Source organism: Guyanagaster necrorhizus (genome assembly GCF_019112545.1).
Source record: "Guyanagaster necrorhizus MCA 3950 unplaced genomic scaffold BT62scaffold_35, whole genome shotgun sequence".
Taxonomy (NCBI): domain Eukaryota; kingdom Fungi; phylum Basidiomycota; class Agaricomycetes; order Agaricales; family Physalacriaceae; genus Guyanagaster; species Guyanagaster necrorhizus.
In genome coordinates, this window is record NW_025064914.1 from 151,672 (window position 1) to 164,580 (window position 12,909).

Consider the following 12,909-nt stretch of genomic DNA (forward strand, 5'->3'; position numbering starts at 1 on the left):
CAATCCAGACATAGAAAGTATAGATGCTCACGTCTGGTGTTCGGGTCCCGACGTAGATGAAAGAGGATCAATTTCATTGTTGTTTAGCTCTTTGCCTACGGGAACGTACAGTACGGTGAAGACACTGTCGATAGGCGGTGAAATGTTCTCCGAGTTATACGCATGTGAAATCCCCAAACTCATATCCCATTTGCGTCACCTGGAGAGCCTAACCATGCATATTACCATACCCGATGTATTTTGGGACGGATTACAGGAGCATGGAATATGCTTGGTGTCTCTCACATATTACGATCCCAGTCTGGCGTTACTGTCGTATCTCTCGTCCTATACAGGGCTTCGTGAACTGTCACTTAACATGTTGTCAGCCTCGATCGATGGCAATCTCCATATCTCATCCCTTCTTCCGACTGTCATCACTTCAAATTCTTCGTCCTTGACGACAGTTCACATTGAGCCCCACCATGGCGGAGCATGGTGCTTGGACCATCCTATGCTAGATGCTTTGGTTCTTTGCCGCGGTCTGAAGTCATTACATGTCTGCGCTGACGAAACGAGAGTTCGAGTAGAAGAAAACAATGTTATTGTGAGTCCCTCACTTCGTCCCCGACATGATCAGTCCGTCGGCTAATTGTGTTCGTAGGATAGAATATTACAAGCTTCCATGACATCCTGGCCGAATCTCTGGGATCTTCAAATAAGAGTGGTGCCTCTTGCCGATGAAGCAGTGAAAATGGCCACAAGTCAAATCCATAGGCGCATTTTAGCCTTGCGTTTCGCGCCACTACCACCGGAAAGGTCTAGGCTGCAGATATCAACAGAGTTTGCGGCATATGCGGTAAAAATCCACGATCGAAAAAACAATATTTATGCGTTTGAGATGCAGGATTTGGACTATCATGGGGACAAGGAATCGTAGAGGAAATACAAGTTCTGGAAGCGATCTGATGATACCAATGATGGTTCATATTCAATATCTACTCGTTACTCCTTGTTTTTCCATTATTGTCATCAAATTAGCCCTTAGTTACATTTCGAAACAGGAAAGTCAAACTTGCTCTCAAACTAACAGTTTGAATGAATGCCGTTACAACTTTCGAAGCTTAGACCCTCACGAATAAGGCAGCAATCTGATCCTCTGGAAAGATGGTCAGCCAATAACTGGGACGTCGATGACCGGCTGTATATTCGACCTCTATCGTTGTGGCGGGCATGTTTGTCTAACTACGTTAACTCACACAGATTGCTAGTACAAACCTATGTCGCGGATCTATAGTCACAAATAGTACCGGGAGTCCTGTCTTGTCGCGTAAACAAGTCAACCGTGTTATTCCATACAACGGACCATTGCACCATGCTTGCAGCAGCTGTCTCAATTGTCGAAATGCTGGTGAAAAGCAGTATTCCCATTGCTCGGGCAGCTCGACTACATATTACTGCATATATGCAAACCAGTTTTCTTAAGGCTTTCTCTTTTTCTTCTAACTTTATCCAGTAAGCAATGCCAAGGGGAAGATTTTTGCGGCTGTGAATACTGAATGTGAAATATGCACTATATCAACGCCAGTCTCCTAAAAATGGTCGGTTGAGGAGCACAGTGGCAGTCTTTCGGTCCGGTGTCCAAAAATCATATTTTCTCACGCCACCGACGCGTCACGTCAGACACTCTGGCCTACTGATTATGGTTATTGCGTCTCTCACCAGTCAGCGCTACTCCATGAGAGTCGTGTTTGATATTACTGTCTCTATAAGTAGACCTTGCCGCCCAGGGACCGGTCTCTGATTGCACAGTATCTACATTCAAGTAGGGCTATTCCGCAAACACAAGAACACTTTTAGATCCACATTCTTCACAGGCCCCAATGATATCCTCAGGAGTTCATTCAAGTGCGAGTTTCACGGTATCATGATCAAAGATATCAAAAGGACCATCTAAATTCATAGTATGCATGATCCAAGCATGATCCCTATTAAGCGGAGACATTAATTCTTTGTGTGACCTGTATAACTGAGGCCAGCTAGCTTGGTCGTAAACCAAGTGTGACAGAAAAGTACTAAAGCAGCTGTCGTAGCGCGGAGGAAGACTGCTTTGTTTTTGTCTTTTAATATCATTATGATGCCTACTCTGGTTCATACGGTTTCAAGAATATATTATACATCAGTAGCATTCTGTCTCATAATTTAAATGTTGCATGGTATATGAATAATTTAGAAGCAATGTGGACATGCGAAGGATAACAGACAATAAAATCAAATAGAAAAGAAATACCTAAATACTTCTCCTCCAAGCAGGTCTAGAATTACTCGAGATTACTGGTGACTGATACTCTTTATACAAGGAACGGGCATCCCATTCAACAGGTCGGTTCTCAGGCGACGAAGGACCTGGAGGAGAAGGGCATCCAACAAGGTTCTGTCCGATTCCATCTATTATGATCTTAAAGGCAGGATGTCCACGATGGAGTTCGCCCTTCGCGAACTGCTCTTGTATCGTTTCATGTGCCATGGGATCGAACCATAATGTATGGATGATCTGTCGTTCCATTTCGAACACATCTGGAAACCTAGTATACCATCAGATGTTGGACCTCGTCGGAATGGAGAATACTAGCGCACTGCGAAGTAAAATCAGAGAACACTTCTTCGTAGACGTTCCTGACAGATATCTGGGATCGAAGGTTTGCGAGAGAAAGTTGCTTTAATCGTTCGTAATTAATCTGGAAAGGTGGGATCAGTTAAGTCCGAAGGAGCTCTTGACGGATTGATAACATACCATATTAGCTAGTCGGTACATAGATTTGGGTGAGCAGGTAGGGAAGTCATCAGATTCATGTTTCCGGGTTTCGCGGGCGCTGTTCAGGATCGAGAAGCACAGACGGCCCGTATACAGATAAAGAAGTAGGCATTTCCATCTATTCCGGGATTAAACCGAGCCGAAAGATGACAGCGTGAGCGTACATACGTTCTATATGAAACATGACTCAAAACGCAAGCGTGTCCCATTCTACGAGGTCGTGGCGAGTCCGAGTCGGGATGTTCCATGGAGCACCTAGAGTATGGGATGAGGGTTTTCGGTATACGACATCTTACGGAAGAACCCACCCGTCACCTTGCTCCAGCTCATCATCCAGGTCACTGTCATCGCCGTAGCCATATTCCTCCGTGACTTCGTCAAGGGGAAAAGCATTGTCGGTCTCGTCGACGGTATTTTCAATTATGACTACAGCCAAGTTGGCGACGACTAATAGATCAGGGTCAAAGAAGACTTACGACGATCAAGACTATCAGTAACATTCAGCAAGGCCCGTTTGCTCCCAAAAAGGGCTCTTCGTTTGCCGACTCTTCCACCATATAACCGTCGACTGTACAAGTAGAAGGTGACGTCAAAAAGATCCCCGGATGTAATGGCGTCGTGAAACACGTTCGATGCCTTTGCCGGAGATACTGCACGGGCAGTGGGAGAAGCCACAGAGGCTCGAAGGAAAGAGACAGTAAACTCGAACACCAAATTGGCATCCGGTCTGACGAGCATTTTTCTAGGATCGATTCTGGCGGCAACGAACATCTTGGGTCGAGGCGTAGCCACCGTCGTAGGTCCCAGGCAGTATGCGTGCGTTGGCGATACTGCCATTCGTCCGGAAATGGACAGCACATAGCCTTGGAAGTCGGCACTGTCTGGTGTGATATAACCAATATCCACTTTAATTTCTCGTCGGTCACCCGCGGTTTCGGAAGAGCGGACGAAGAAGGTCCATCCCAAGGAGCAGGTGAAGCCTTTCTGTGGGTATCGATGTCCATGAAAATGGCTGGGGAACGTGAAAGTCGTCTTTACGGTCAGGGGGTCGACGGAGATAATTCGATAAGGTTCTGTAAGAAGCATGGTCATGACTGCGGCTGGAGATGCTGTTAATTCATGAACTGTGCTAGTTCGCGGTGTCGAGGTGTTGCGGAACCTCGGTAAGGTGGTGGTAAGCCAGAAAGGATAGTATCAGTTGGTAGCAGTCCTATATTGACTCAAAGCTGCTCAAGTGACGGCGTGAGGAGTAAAAGTCCTGAAACACGGCAAGTATATTCTGAAACACCGGCTGTATGATAGATGGTGTTAACACTGCCATTAATGATGGCCGCATGGCATTATGAGGATTTGTAGGATTCGGCCCCGACCAAAGATATTCGATAAGTCCTTGTTGCCTGAGAGAAGTCCAGTCCAGGTCCCGAAGGACAGGGGAGGGGTGCCATTTGTTGGATTCCTGAAGTACAGATTAATACAGGACTTGAGATTGTCTAAGAGACGGGATATAGATATAAACCTACCTTCTTACATAGGAATAGGAAATTGATTCTGTATGGTGGGTAGGTGCTCAACGCTCAGCGGAAACCAAGCGGAGAGGGTAATTGAAAATTTGCGGGACTGCGGTCCGATCTCCGCATCTCTCCCACTAACCACCATCTCTTCACCAATCCGTAGCCAGTTTTAATGGCATTGGGCCTCCCTCTTTGGAGATTTAGAGCGCCTTCTGGCCTTGTTACCTTTACCTTATTTTCATTTGTTTTATACAATTTCAGGAATCATCCGCAGTCGCTCAAGAGCCCGCGTCGAACACAACCAACTCGACATCATTGCCCAAAGTTCTTTTGGTATCAGCCTTCTATCCAATTTACCCGTCGAATCATAGAGCCTCTGGGTACAGGAAATGGCTATCCACTTTTTTGGGCCAAATAACCACTGATATCTACCTGTTTACCTCTCCGGACATGACCGAAATCGTACGGGACCTCAGAAGCTCTCTGCCTATTATTATTGACACCACATACACCTCTCCCTTCAGCATCCCCCCTCTACGTGGCCGAATTGACAGATATGTTCAGATGAAAGGCTTGGACCGCCACCCAGGGGAGCATTCAGTGGAGCTGTACGCGACGCGGAATGGAAAACCGTTCTTCGTCTACGAGGCGGTGAGGAATCTGAGCTCGAAGTACGATTATGCATTTTGGATAGATGTGGAGAGCTGGGGGACTGGCTATGGTAATATTGCTTGGCCCGATGCCATGAGCACCCAGGAAGTCTTGGCAACCGGACGCGAAGTCCGTGACTGTATTTTCTTTCCCATCCATGCACTTCCTCATACAACCATGAAATACTGGGGGGACCAACTCGGACCCATAGACAATGCTTTCAGCCAGAGTTAGTCTTCGTTCGCTCACTTCGCGGATTTTTTATGACTAAAAATCACCCAGGTTCGTTCTTCGGTGGTTCCTTACAGGCACTGGACTAGTGGCAGAGAATGTTTTACAGATATCATGATGATTACCTCTCGCAAGGTGTCTTTGTCGGTGACGATGAGACCCTTGCTAACGCTCTTTTCCTTCTTTTCCCATCTCGTATGGTCACGGTTGACCTCGATGTTTGTGAAAGCTATCGGTATCCCCTTGCAAGTCCCTTGGATCGGCATCGCATACGCAACGCGTGGGACATGTGGAATTGGTTGGAATTCTGGAATTTCAGGCATGCCAAGGAGTCGTGTTTGACGCCGAGGTCCACGTCAATGATGGCTGTTTTAAAAGCACGATTTGGGCAAGGCTGGACGCCGCCCAGGGCCACCTTGGTGAGCTAAGCTAATGTGGGGTACGTGATTTTGGCCTGTACTTCCGTGCTCTACTGAGTGCTCATCTTTTGCAGATTTTCAATGAACAACTTCTGTACTATATTTATATCATCGACGTTCATACCAGCACTCTCTTATAATACTATTTCGGACAAGCAAACTTTGCGCTGCATCAGCATGCTCACTTTGTGACTTCGGCACTTTTTCGAAATGAATTTCAAGGAATTTGCCGGCAGTAGGGAAGCTGCTTAACCTCGGAGCGATGCAGTACTCGGGAATTAGGACTATTCTTTTGATGTGAAGTATGTCCGTTCTTTGATGTACTGGTAATACTGACAAGCTTGCGGCTGCTAGGACGTCCTCACTCGAACCCATCGATTGTTCACCACCGGCTATGCTTTGCGCTATAAAGACGCCACTCTATGCTCCTGCCACAGTACCATCAAGCTTACCTATGTCCATGCGGCAGCGGCGTGGCTTACGAATGGAGAAGCTGCACGCATATAAATGTCTAGCTTCCGTCGAACATGGTTAGACCCCTTCTCCGCCAGCGACATGCTCTTGACGAAGCTACGACCGGACGAATGGATTTCGACACGCCAAGTTAGATCTTCCTTCTCCCTTCCAGTCATCAGAGAAATCGGAAAACATACACTACAAAGCGGGCCATTTGCGTTGGGATGGACTTTACAATGCACTATTCTCATCCAAGCCGTTGGAAAAAAGACCCACAAAAGATTGCAAGCGATCTGTAATCTTTACGTTTTACGAGGCTCAACGCCTGCTCCGCCTGGTAGTCTGTCTTTCCGTGCATCGATCGGGAGCAGTCAAGAGCAGGCAAAGGTAGTCGAAGTTCTTACAACAACCAAATGCCTTGGGACGTTTATCCTGGAGGAATCCACATTTAAGGACAAGTCGCATCTGGCCATCAAAATCATGGTCGCTTTCCCGAAGGATGTTGTTGCCCAGGTGACTGTTCCGAGCGTTATTCGCCCAAATGCTGCTCCCGCCGATGCCGTGATCCCAGATGTTGTTCCTCCTGACGTCGCTCCTCCGGATCTTCCTCCAGATGTTATTCCTCCTGATATCGCTCCCCCGGATCTTCCTCCCGAAGTCACTCGCCCAGACGTTGCCCCCCCTGAGGACCCTCTCCCTCCAGTTATTCGACCGAATCCCACCCTTACGTATTGGTCGAGGGTTCTAAAGGTTATCAAGTCCACCCTCGACAATGACGGTAAACTACCTATTGATCTCAAATTCATGGTGCATACACGCATGTCACCTCATGGACGTATCGGCTTCCCGAAGGCGGTCTTTGCGAGCAGTATTCTATTGGAGGGATACTCATCATATCTGGATAGATGTATGCGCGTAATTCTGATGAATCGATGGCTGCTGATAGTCGATACTTCCAGATGTAAATACGGGCGCAAAGTTGGTCGATCTCGATTCTGATGACAACAAGCATACAGCGTGGGATGCGTATGACTATGACGCAGATAGTGATTTCGATGGGGACGACAACGATCAAGATGCAGCGGATATTGATGCTACAACGACGCCTACGACAGGTGATCTTTACTCTCTGCTTGTAGTGCAGTCATCGACTGACTCACAATTGCTCATGATTAGATTTTGACTTCGAAGGCTTTGAACCAGTATGCGAGGAGCCGTTGTCATCATTACATCCGTTAGCGGAATCTGTGGAGTGGCCGATACCGTTCCCACCAAGGTTATCACCAGTGGCACGAACAGCATCAGTATCTCCATTGATCGTTGGCGCGGCGCTGCCGGCTGCTGAAGCACAGTCCGAGCCCTCTGACGGGCCATCGTCACAGTTTTCACGCGGGGATGAAATCTGTGAAACAGGGCTGCAGGGACCAACCCGTTTGGGGACTATCTGTCATGTTAAGGACACCGCATATACGACGTGGGCTGCTTTCCTCGGAAACGCGATGAAGTCTGACTATGTCCCCTAGCTGGAAAGCCTTTCTGGCATATTTGTACACTCAAGAGATATCCTTTGCGTCTCTCAAGTCTAATGGAATTCCTCGAACAGCAACTAAAGATGTATGCTCGCCAAAGTCGATGTATCGCTTGGCTGTGAAGGTGAGCAATTGCAGTTCACAAAACGCTGCTTCTTCTGATATACTATCAGGCAGACCTTGAAAGCCTGAAAGAGATGGCGTTCAAAAATATTCGTTCGCAGTTGACACCGAGTAACATTGTCACCGAAGTCTTTTCGAAGTTCGCCTACCAGTATGTGGAATTCATTTTTTTTATTGGCGTTACAGTCTAACAGTCGTGTTTAGGCACCCTGACATACTTGATATGGAGGTTCGGTGTTTGATCGAGAAATTTACTGACCCTCTGGTATACCCTCAGTGGGAAAGGAAAATGGAGGAGGTTGCGCGCGGCGATTGTCCCCATGGAGCTTTGGTGGTAAACCGGGTCATGCGTTTGACTCTGTTAGAGCGGGCATCATTGGACGAGAACTTACAGCCTTCTGCATGTTAACTGTTCATTGAGCAATTCCCAAGTGTTTCCAGTGTCTTCCGATCCGATCAATGAGCATATGACTTTGTCTGCGACAGTTATTTTTTGAAACTGATCTAATAGTGATTTTGAAGTGTGGGGAACGATAAGGCAGTCCAGATTTCTGTCGTGACCTCAGAACACCGCAGCAAAGACTGCCAAGCACGGAAATTGTAATCCACGATATCATACTGCTGGCTCTTTTCTCTCGTGTACGCGGGAGCGGTAAGTCGTGATGGAGGTTTGGAACGTCACTATTCAGGATGGTTCGGATGAGGCGGATTGTCGATCGGTTATCCTGATAACGGCGCCTAATGCCATCGATACGAATGTCCATGCAGTACTACTGCACAACGTGGTTTCTCACGGAGAAATTGTACGTATAAAAGGCTCGGCTTCCTTTGACAGAACTTTGATCCCAATCCTCACTAACCAGATGGTTTTGGAAAAGTGCCGATCCGACGAATGGTTCTCATCTGTATCGCTGTAAATCAAGTTTGGTGAACAAGTGAAGGGTTGTTCAGGGTCAATGCGTGATCGACGTATCTTCGATGTATGTCCTTACACTTGTCTTCTTCTTCTCGTTGTCTTCACCATTGTCTTTTCTATATGTTCTCCCTTTATATATTCGTCTGTGTTCATGTCTCACTCACCTTCCTATATATTCAGAGCAGCGAGCAGCTGCAATCTTCACCTTCGTATTCACCGCTTACAGTGCAAGATAGATAAAAGATTTCGCTCTGGCCTCGAACCAGAAACGCGGACGCCGGAAGCCCAAGACTCCCAATCTAGATCTACCTATGACTCCTTCCCATTTGGATGACGGTTTTCTCGGATTTCTTGATCATTCAGAACGACCGCGCCCGTCACATTCGAGGCTTTCAACGAGCTGAAAACGTTGGTCCGTGGCTCTCTCAACACAGCTCTCTGCACGGTCACAGCCTCGCGCGCAACCCGAGTCGCAGACACAGCCTCCACTCCAACCCCAACAGACCCAGCAGACTAACCCTGCTCTCTGGTTAGGTCCTCTAACGGGTAACCCTGCGGCCGGTACCCCCAATCCACTTTTCACCGTCTTTCCGGAAGTCGAGGCGACCACAATCACTTCAGTCATCCAACACGAGCTCCGATGCTCTGACCTGTACAAACTTGACCCGCGGTATCGCGATAAGGCAGAATGGATGACGTTGGAGCTGGATGATACTACTCACGAACTCTCAGACGACGACGCATCCTTCAAGGAGTATAAGAGGCTCAGCTCCATCATTGTGCCTCTGTCCACCTATTTCTCCATTCTTGTCGCGCACTGCCAGCCGACAACGACTTCCGCCTTACTTGCAATACAGCTCTTCCGCTACATTGCTCATCTAACGAAAATCGCTTCCGAATATGAATGGCATGCCGTCGTCTCATATCATATAGCATTCTTGGCTAGGCGGCAACGCGAGATGATTGACGGCGACTACGGAGGATGGGGGCATATCGACCTCGAGCTTCGGGGTGAACACCTCTTTCCTAATAGGAAGGCCGAGGCCTCTTCTCTTACAGCAAATACAACACTTCTCGACCGACCATTTTAGGAGACTGGCTATCGTATGGTGCATATTTCACATTCAATATTCACAGCCACAAAAATCTTCCTCTTGGCATTGCTTACTGGATAAAGTTAGAAGAAAAAGAGAAAGCCTTAAGAAAACTGGTTTGCATATATGCAGTAATATGTAGTCGAGCTGCCCGAGCAGTGGGAATACTGCTTTTCACCAGCATTTCGACAATTGAGACAGCTGCTGCAAGCATGGTGCAATGGTCCGTTGTATGGAATAACACGGTTGACTTGTTTACGCGACAAGACAGGACTCCCGGTACTATTTGTGACTATAGATCCGCGACATAGGTTTGTACTAGCAATCTGTGTGAGTTAACGTAGTTAGACAAACATGCCCGCCACAACGATAGAGGTCGAATATACAGCCGGTCATCGACGTCACAGTTATTGACTGACCATCTTTCCGGAGGATCAGGTTGCCGCCTCGATCCGTGAGGGTGTGAGATTCGAAATTTGTGACGGCATTCATTCAAACTATTAGTTTGAGAGAAAATTTGATTTCCCTGTTTCGAAATGTAACTAAGGGCTAATTTGATGACAATAATGGAAAAACAAGGAGTAACGAGTAGATATTGAATATGAACCATCATTGGTATCATCAGATCGCTTCCAGAACTTGTATTTCCTCTACGATTCCTTGTCCCCATGATAGTCCAAATCCTGCATCTCAAACGCATAAATATTGTTTTTTCGATCGTGGATTTTTACCGCATATGCCGCAAACTCTGTTGATATCTGCAGCCTAGACCTTTCCGGTGGTAGTGGCGCGAAACGCAAGGCTAAAATGCGCCTATGGATTTGACTTGTGGCCATTTTCACTGCTTCATCGGCAAGAGGCACCACTCTTATTTGAAGATCCCAGAGATTCGGCCAGGATGTCATGGAAGCTTGTAATATTCTATCCTACGAACACAATTAGCCGACGGACTGATCATGTCGGGGACGAAGTGAGGGACTCACAATAACATTGTTTTCTTCTACTCGAACTCTCGTTTCGTCAGCGCAGACATGTAATGACTTCAGACCGCGGCAAAGAACCAAAGCATCTAGCATAGGATGGTCCAAGCACCATGCTCCGCCATGGTGGGGCTCAATGTGAACTGTCGTCAAGGACGAAGAATTTGAAGTGATGACAGTCGGAAGAAGGGATGAGATATGGAGATTGCCATCGATCGAGGCTGACAACATGTTAAGTGACAGTTCACGAAGCCCTGTATAGGACGAGAGATACGACAGTAACGCCAGACTGGGATCGTAATATGTGAGAGACACCAAGCATATTCCATGCTCCTGTAATCCGTCCCAAAATACATCGGGTATGGTAATATGCATGGTTAGGCTCTCCAGGTGACGCAAATGGGATATGAGTTTGGGGATTTCACATGCGTATAACTCGGAGAACATTTCACCGCCTATCGACAGTGTCTTCACCGTACTGTACGTTCCCGTAGGCAAAGAGCTAAACAACAATGAAATTGATCCTCTTTCATCTACGTCGGGACCCGAACACCAGACGTGAGCATCTATACTTTCTATGTCTGGATTGTAGCCGAGGAAAGTAATGAGCTCGCTGCTTCTTTGGCCCCGATAGCTGATATGTCGAATGTGACGAAATGGAGACAAAGGAATGTCCCAGTGGCCGTCATTGTATATCTGCAGGCTGGACAAGAGGGGTAGATTTCCGAATAGTTCAAACACCAGCTCAGCATAGTTCGGTCCCGACTCCCCGCTACTCCTCCAACTGAGATGGGTAATCAATATCAATCAAGTTCGTCAAAATCTTACAAAACTCACCATAACGATTTCAATGAAACCATCGATGGAATAGCATGAAGGAAGAGGACATCCAAAGAATGCAGTGTGCTCTCTCTCAGTGCGAACCAAGAGGGGTGAAGCCGGAACTTTGTGGGCAGATAGAGGGAAAGACGAATGATGTGTTGCGCCAATTTAGGACCCGAATTAAGTGATTTAAGAAAGATGGGGGCTGAGCTAGAGTGTAGCATCGAAGATAGATCGATGTTGACTGATTCAAAGACGAGAGGTGTGGCGACATCGCGGAGTAGCTGGCATGTACTTCGAAGGTGCCGACGAGTTTGACTATCTGCCTGCGTGCTGGTTAATTTCTTTCCGGCAGTATAAGGTGGTTGTTACTTCAAGGGCAACCCTGTTCAGGATTTCGTTGGGCACTGAGAGCAGCATCGTAGACGAGTGATAATGATCACAAGGGAAGGTTGCCACACAAAGAGAGGCGCCCAGGGACAAAACACCCAAGTTCTAGCTGGCCGTTTGATCCGACGGCCCGGCAACAAACGGTATCAGATGCCGACCTCTCACGATTGGCAGACGACCATAGCTGGTAGTAATTATTGATCTGCGCCGACAATTTTGCACTTTTGAAGACACTTTATTTGCATAACACGAATAACCAGTATGATAAATAAGGCTAAGCGTTGACATAGTCATGTGGAGGCAACAGGAGGGAAATTTGAGAATTTGGGAAATCAGGTGACATGACCGGATAATAAAACATGCACGGGTCATATAATCAGTATCAAAGAACAAATAAGGAAAGATAATGAAAAACGTCATTTGCTGGAGCGAGATATAGGTACCGCTGATCTTCTCTGAGATGTCCCTTCCTCCAGAGTCAGAACCTCTGTCCATTGGCTTATACCAAAAACAGCGCGGTATGGAGATGGACCTCGCTGAGTTAATTAATACGTGTTATGAATTAGCGGAGGCAGCCAATACTTCCTGGGACCCACGATAAACAGCTCTGCTGGGAGTCCGAGCAGAGAAGTTGAAGGACACGAAGTAGGATTATACGAAGGCGTCGGGAGATGGCACGGTACGACTGGGAGCGGATGAGAAGCCCCAAGAGTCCGACAGAGAGCCATCAGCAGCAGCGCTTGTCGAAGGGACTGGGGATAGCTTATGCTGGGCAGTAGCGTGAAGCATACGTAGGGGTAACACGGTGCCACTGCCAAGGTGTGCGCTGGCGTTCGACGCACGGATCTGGTGCATTGCAGTGGCTCGTTTTGTGCCATCTCATATTCGCCGGCTTCGCCGTTGTGAAAGCGTCGTGAAAGTACAGTTAACGTCGCTGCAGACTATCTTCCTGCTGAGAAAATAGCGATAAGGATGCTGAGTGACTAGTAGAGA

The 12,909-nt window shown here is 47.4% G+C and overlaps 9 protein-coding genes across 9 annotated transcripts in view; 6 read left to right on the plus strand and 3 right to left on the minus strand.

The window, feature by feature from the left end:
- The window catches only part of BT62DRAFT_936841 (uncharacterized protein), a 9,003-nt gene extending 8,051 nt beyond the window's left edge, over positions 1 to 952 (plus strand). Inside the window, exons 6-7 of the mRNA XM_043187196.1 lie at positions 19 to 586; positions 644 to 952. Of these exons, the coding sequence (XP_043035216.1) occupies positions 19 to 586; positions 644 to 919 (844 nt within the window). The 3' untranslated portion in view covers positions 920 to 952. The remainder of the gene's footprint in view (positions 1 to 18; positions 587 to 643) is intronic.
- Positions 953 to 2,244: 1,292 nt separating this feature from the next.
- BT62DRAFT_997009 (uncharacterized protein) lies at positions 2,245 to 4,360 on the minus strand. Its single transcript, XM_043190624.1, has 7 exons — positions 4,315 to 4,360; positions 3,271 to 4,250; positions 3,103 to 3,241; positions 2,963 to 3,049; positions 2,774 to 2,912; positions 2,617 to 2,717; positions 2,245 to 2,564 (listed from the first exon to the last, which is right to left on the minus strand). Exons 2-7 carry the CDS (start codon positions 3,884 to 3,886, stop codon positions 2,270 to 2,272), a joined length of 1,377 nt encoding a protein of 458 aa, XP_043035217.1. The 5' UTR covers positions 3,887 to 4,250; positions 4,315 to 4,360; the 3' UTR covers positions 2,245 to 2,269.
- Positions 4,361 to 4,426: 66 nt separating this feature from the next.
- BT62DRAFT_471745 (uncharacterized protein) lies at positions 4,427 to 5,696 on the plus strand. The gene is made up of 3 exons (XM_043181062.1): positions 4,427 to 5,185; positions 5,239 to 5,626; positions 5,681 to 5,696. The coding sequence occupies exons 1-2, from the start codon at positions 4,756 to 4,758 to the stop codon at positions 5,274 to 5,276; spliced, it is 468 nt and encodes a 155-aa protein (XP_043035218.1). The 5' UTR covers positions 4,427 to 4,755; the 3' UTR covers positions 5,277 to 5,626; positions 5,681 to 5,696.
- On the plus strand, positions 5,213 to 5,865 carry BT62DRAFT_471770 (uncharacterized protein). The gene is made up of 2 exons (XM_043181063.1): positions 5,213 to 5,626; positions 5,681 to 5,865. The coding sequence occupies exon 1, from the start codon at positions 5,286 to 5,288 to the stop codon at positions 5,613 to 5,615; it is 330 nt and encodes a 109-aa protein (XP_043035219.1). The 5' UTR covers positions 5,213 to 5,285; the 3' UTR covers positions 5,616 to 5,626; positions 5,681 to 5,865.
- On the plus strand, positions 5,864 to 7,376 carry BT62DRAFT_471775 (uncharacterized protein). The gene is made up of 3 exons (XM_043181064.1): positions 5,864 to 5,903; positions 5,961 to 7,177; positions 7,239 to 7,376. The coding sequence occupies exon 2, from the start codon at positions 6,114 to 6,116 to the stop codon at positions 7,059 to 7,061; it is 948 nt and encodes a 315-aa protein (XP_043035220.1). The 5' UTR covers positions 5,864 to 5,903; positions 5,961 to 6,113; the 3' UTR covers positions 7,062 to 7,177; positions 7,239 to 7,376.
- A 198-nt stretch (positions 7,377 to 7,574) lies between these two features.
- BT62DRAFT_1042304 (uncharacterized protein) lies at positions 7,575 to 8,123 on the plus strand (the record flags this gene model as incomplete). Its single annotated transcript, XM_043178443.1, has 3 exons — positions 7,575 to 7,715; positions 7,765 to 7,865; positions 7,919 to 8,123. 3 exons carry the CDS (start codon positions 7,575 to 7,577, stop codon positions 8,121 to 8,123), a joined length of 447 nt encoding a protein of 148 aa, XP_043035221.1.
- A 253-nt stretch (positions 8,124 to 8,376) lies between these two features.
- BT62DRAFT_1079883 (uncharacterized protein) lies at positions 8,377 to 9,801 on the plus strand (the record flags this gene model as incomplete). Its single annotated transcript, XM_043179537.1, has 4 exons — positions 8,377 to 8,517; positions 8,578 to 8,627; positions 8,994 to 9,042; positions 9,083 to 9,801. 4 exons carry the CDS (start codon positions 8,377 to 8,379, stop codon positions 9,719 to 9,721), a joined length of 879 nt encoding a protein of 292 aa, XP_043035222.1. The 3' UTR covers positions 9,722 to 9,801.
- A 573-nt stretch (positions 9,802 to 10,374) lies between these two features.
- BT62DRAFT_997011 (uncharacterized protein) lies at positions 10,375 to 11,986 on the minus strand (the record flags this gene model as incomplete). Its single annotated transcript, XM_043190625.1, has 4 exons — positions 11,899 to 11,986; positions 11,542 to 11,852; positions 10,708 to 11,488; positions 10,375 to 10,650 (listed from the first exon to the last, which is right to left on the minus strand). Exons 1-4 carry the CDS (start codon positions 11,944 to 11,946, stop codon positions 10,375 to 10,377), a joined length of 1,416 nt encoding a protein of 471 aa, XP_043035223.1. The 5' UTR covers positions 11,947 to 11,986.
- Positions 11,987 to 12,369: 383 nt separating this feature from the next.
- On the minus strand, positions 12,370 to 12,873 carry BT62DRAFT_936845 (uncharacterized protein). Its single transcript, XM_043187197.1, has one exon. It carries the CDS (start codon positions 12,769 to 12,771, stop codon positions 12,568 to 12,570), a length of 204 nt encoding a protein of 67 aa, XP_043035224.1. The 5' UTR covers positions 12,772 to 12,873; the 3' UTR covers positions 12,370 to 12,567.
- Between the last annotated feature and the right edge of the window lie 36 nt (positions 12,874 to 12,909).

Excerpts from the sequence above, each read along its gene's own strand:
- BT62DRAFT_997009 (XM_043190624.1), bottom strand. The coding sequence starts at position 3,886 with ATGACCATGCTTCTTACAGAACCTTATCGAATTATCTCCGTCGACCCC. Across the intron at positions 3,050-3,102 it reads GAGCTGGAGCAAGGTGACGG|GTGCTCCATGGAACATCCCG; the intron begins GTGGGTTCTTCC and ends CCCATACTCTAG. Across the intron at positions 2,565-2,616 it reads TTCTCTGATTTTACTTCGCA|GTTTCCAGATGTGTTCGAAA; the intron begins GTGCGCTAGTAT and ends ATGGTATACTAG.
- BT62DRAFT_471745 (XM_043181062.1), top strand. The coding sequence starts at position 4,756 with ATGACCGAAATCGTACGGGACCTCAGAAGCTCTCTGCCTATTATTATT. Across the intron at positions 5,186-5,238 it reads AGACAATGCTTTCAGCCAGA|GTTCGTTCTTCGGTGGTTCC; the intron begins GTTAGTCTTCGT and ends AAAATCACCCAG.
- BT62DRAFT_471770 (XM_043181063.1), top strand. The coding sequence starts at position 5,286 with ATGTTTTACAGATATCATGATGATTACCTCTCGCAAGGTGTCTTTGTC.
- BT62DRAFT_471775 (XM_043181064.1), top strand. The coding sequence starts at position 6,114 with ATGTCTAGCTTCCGTCGAACATGGTTAGACCCCTTCTCCGCCAGCGAC.
- BT62DRAFT_936845 (XM_043187197.1), bottom strand. The coding sequence starts at position 12,771 with ATGCACCAGATCCGTGCGTCGAACGCCAGCGCACACCTTGGCAGTGGC.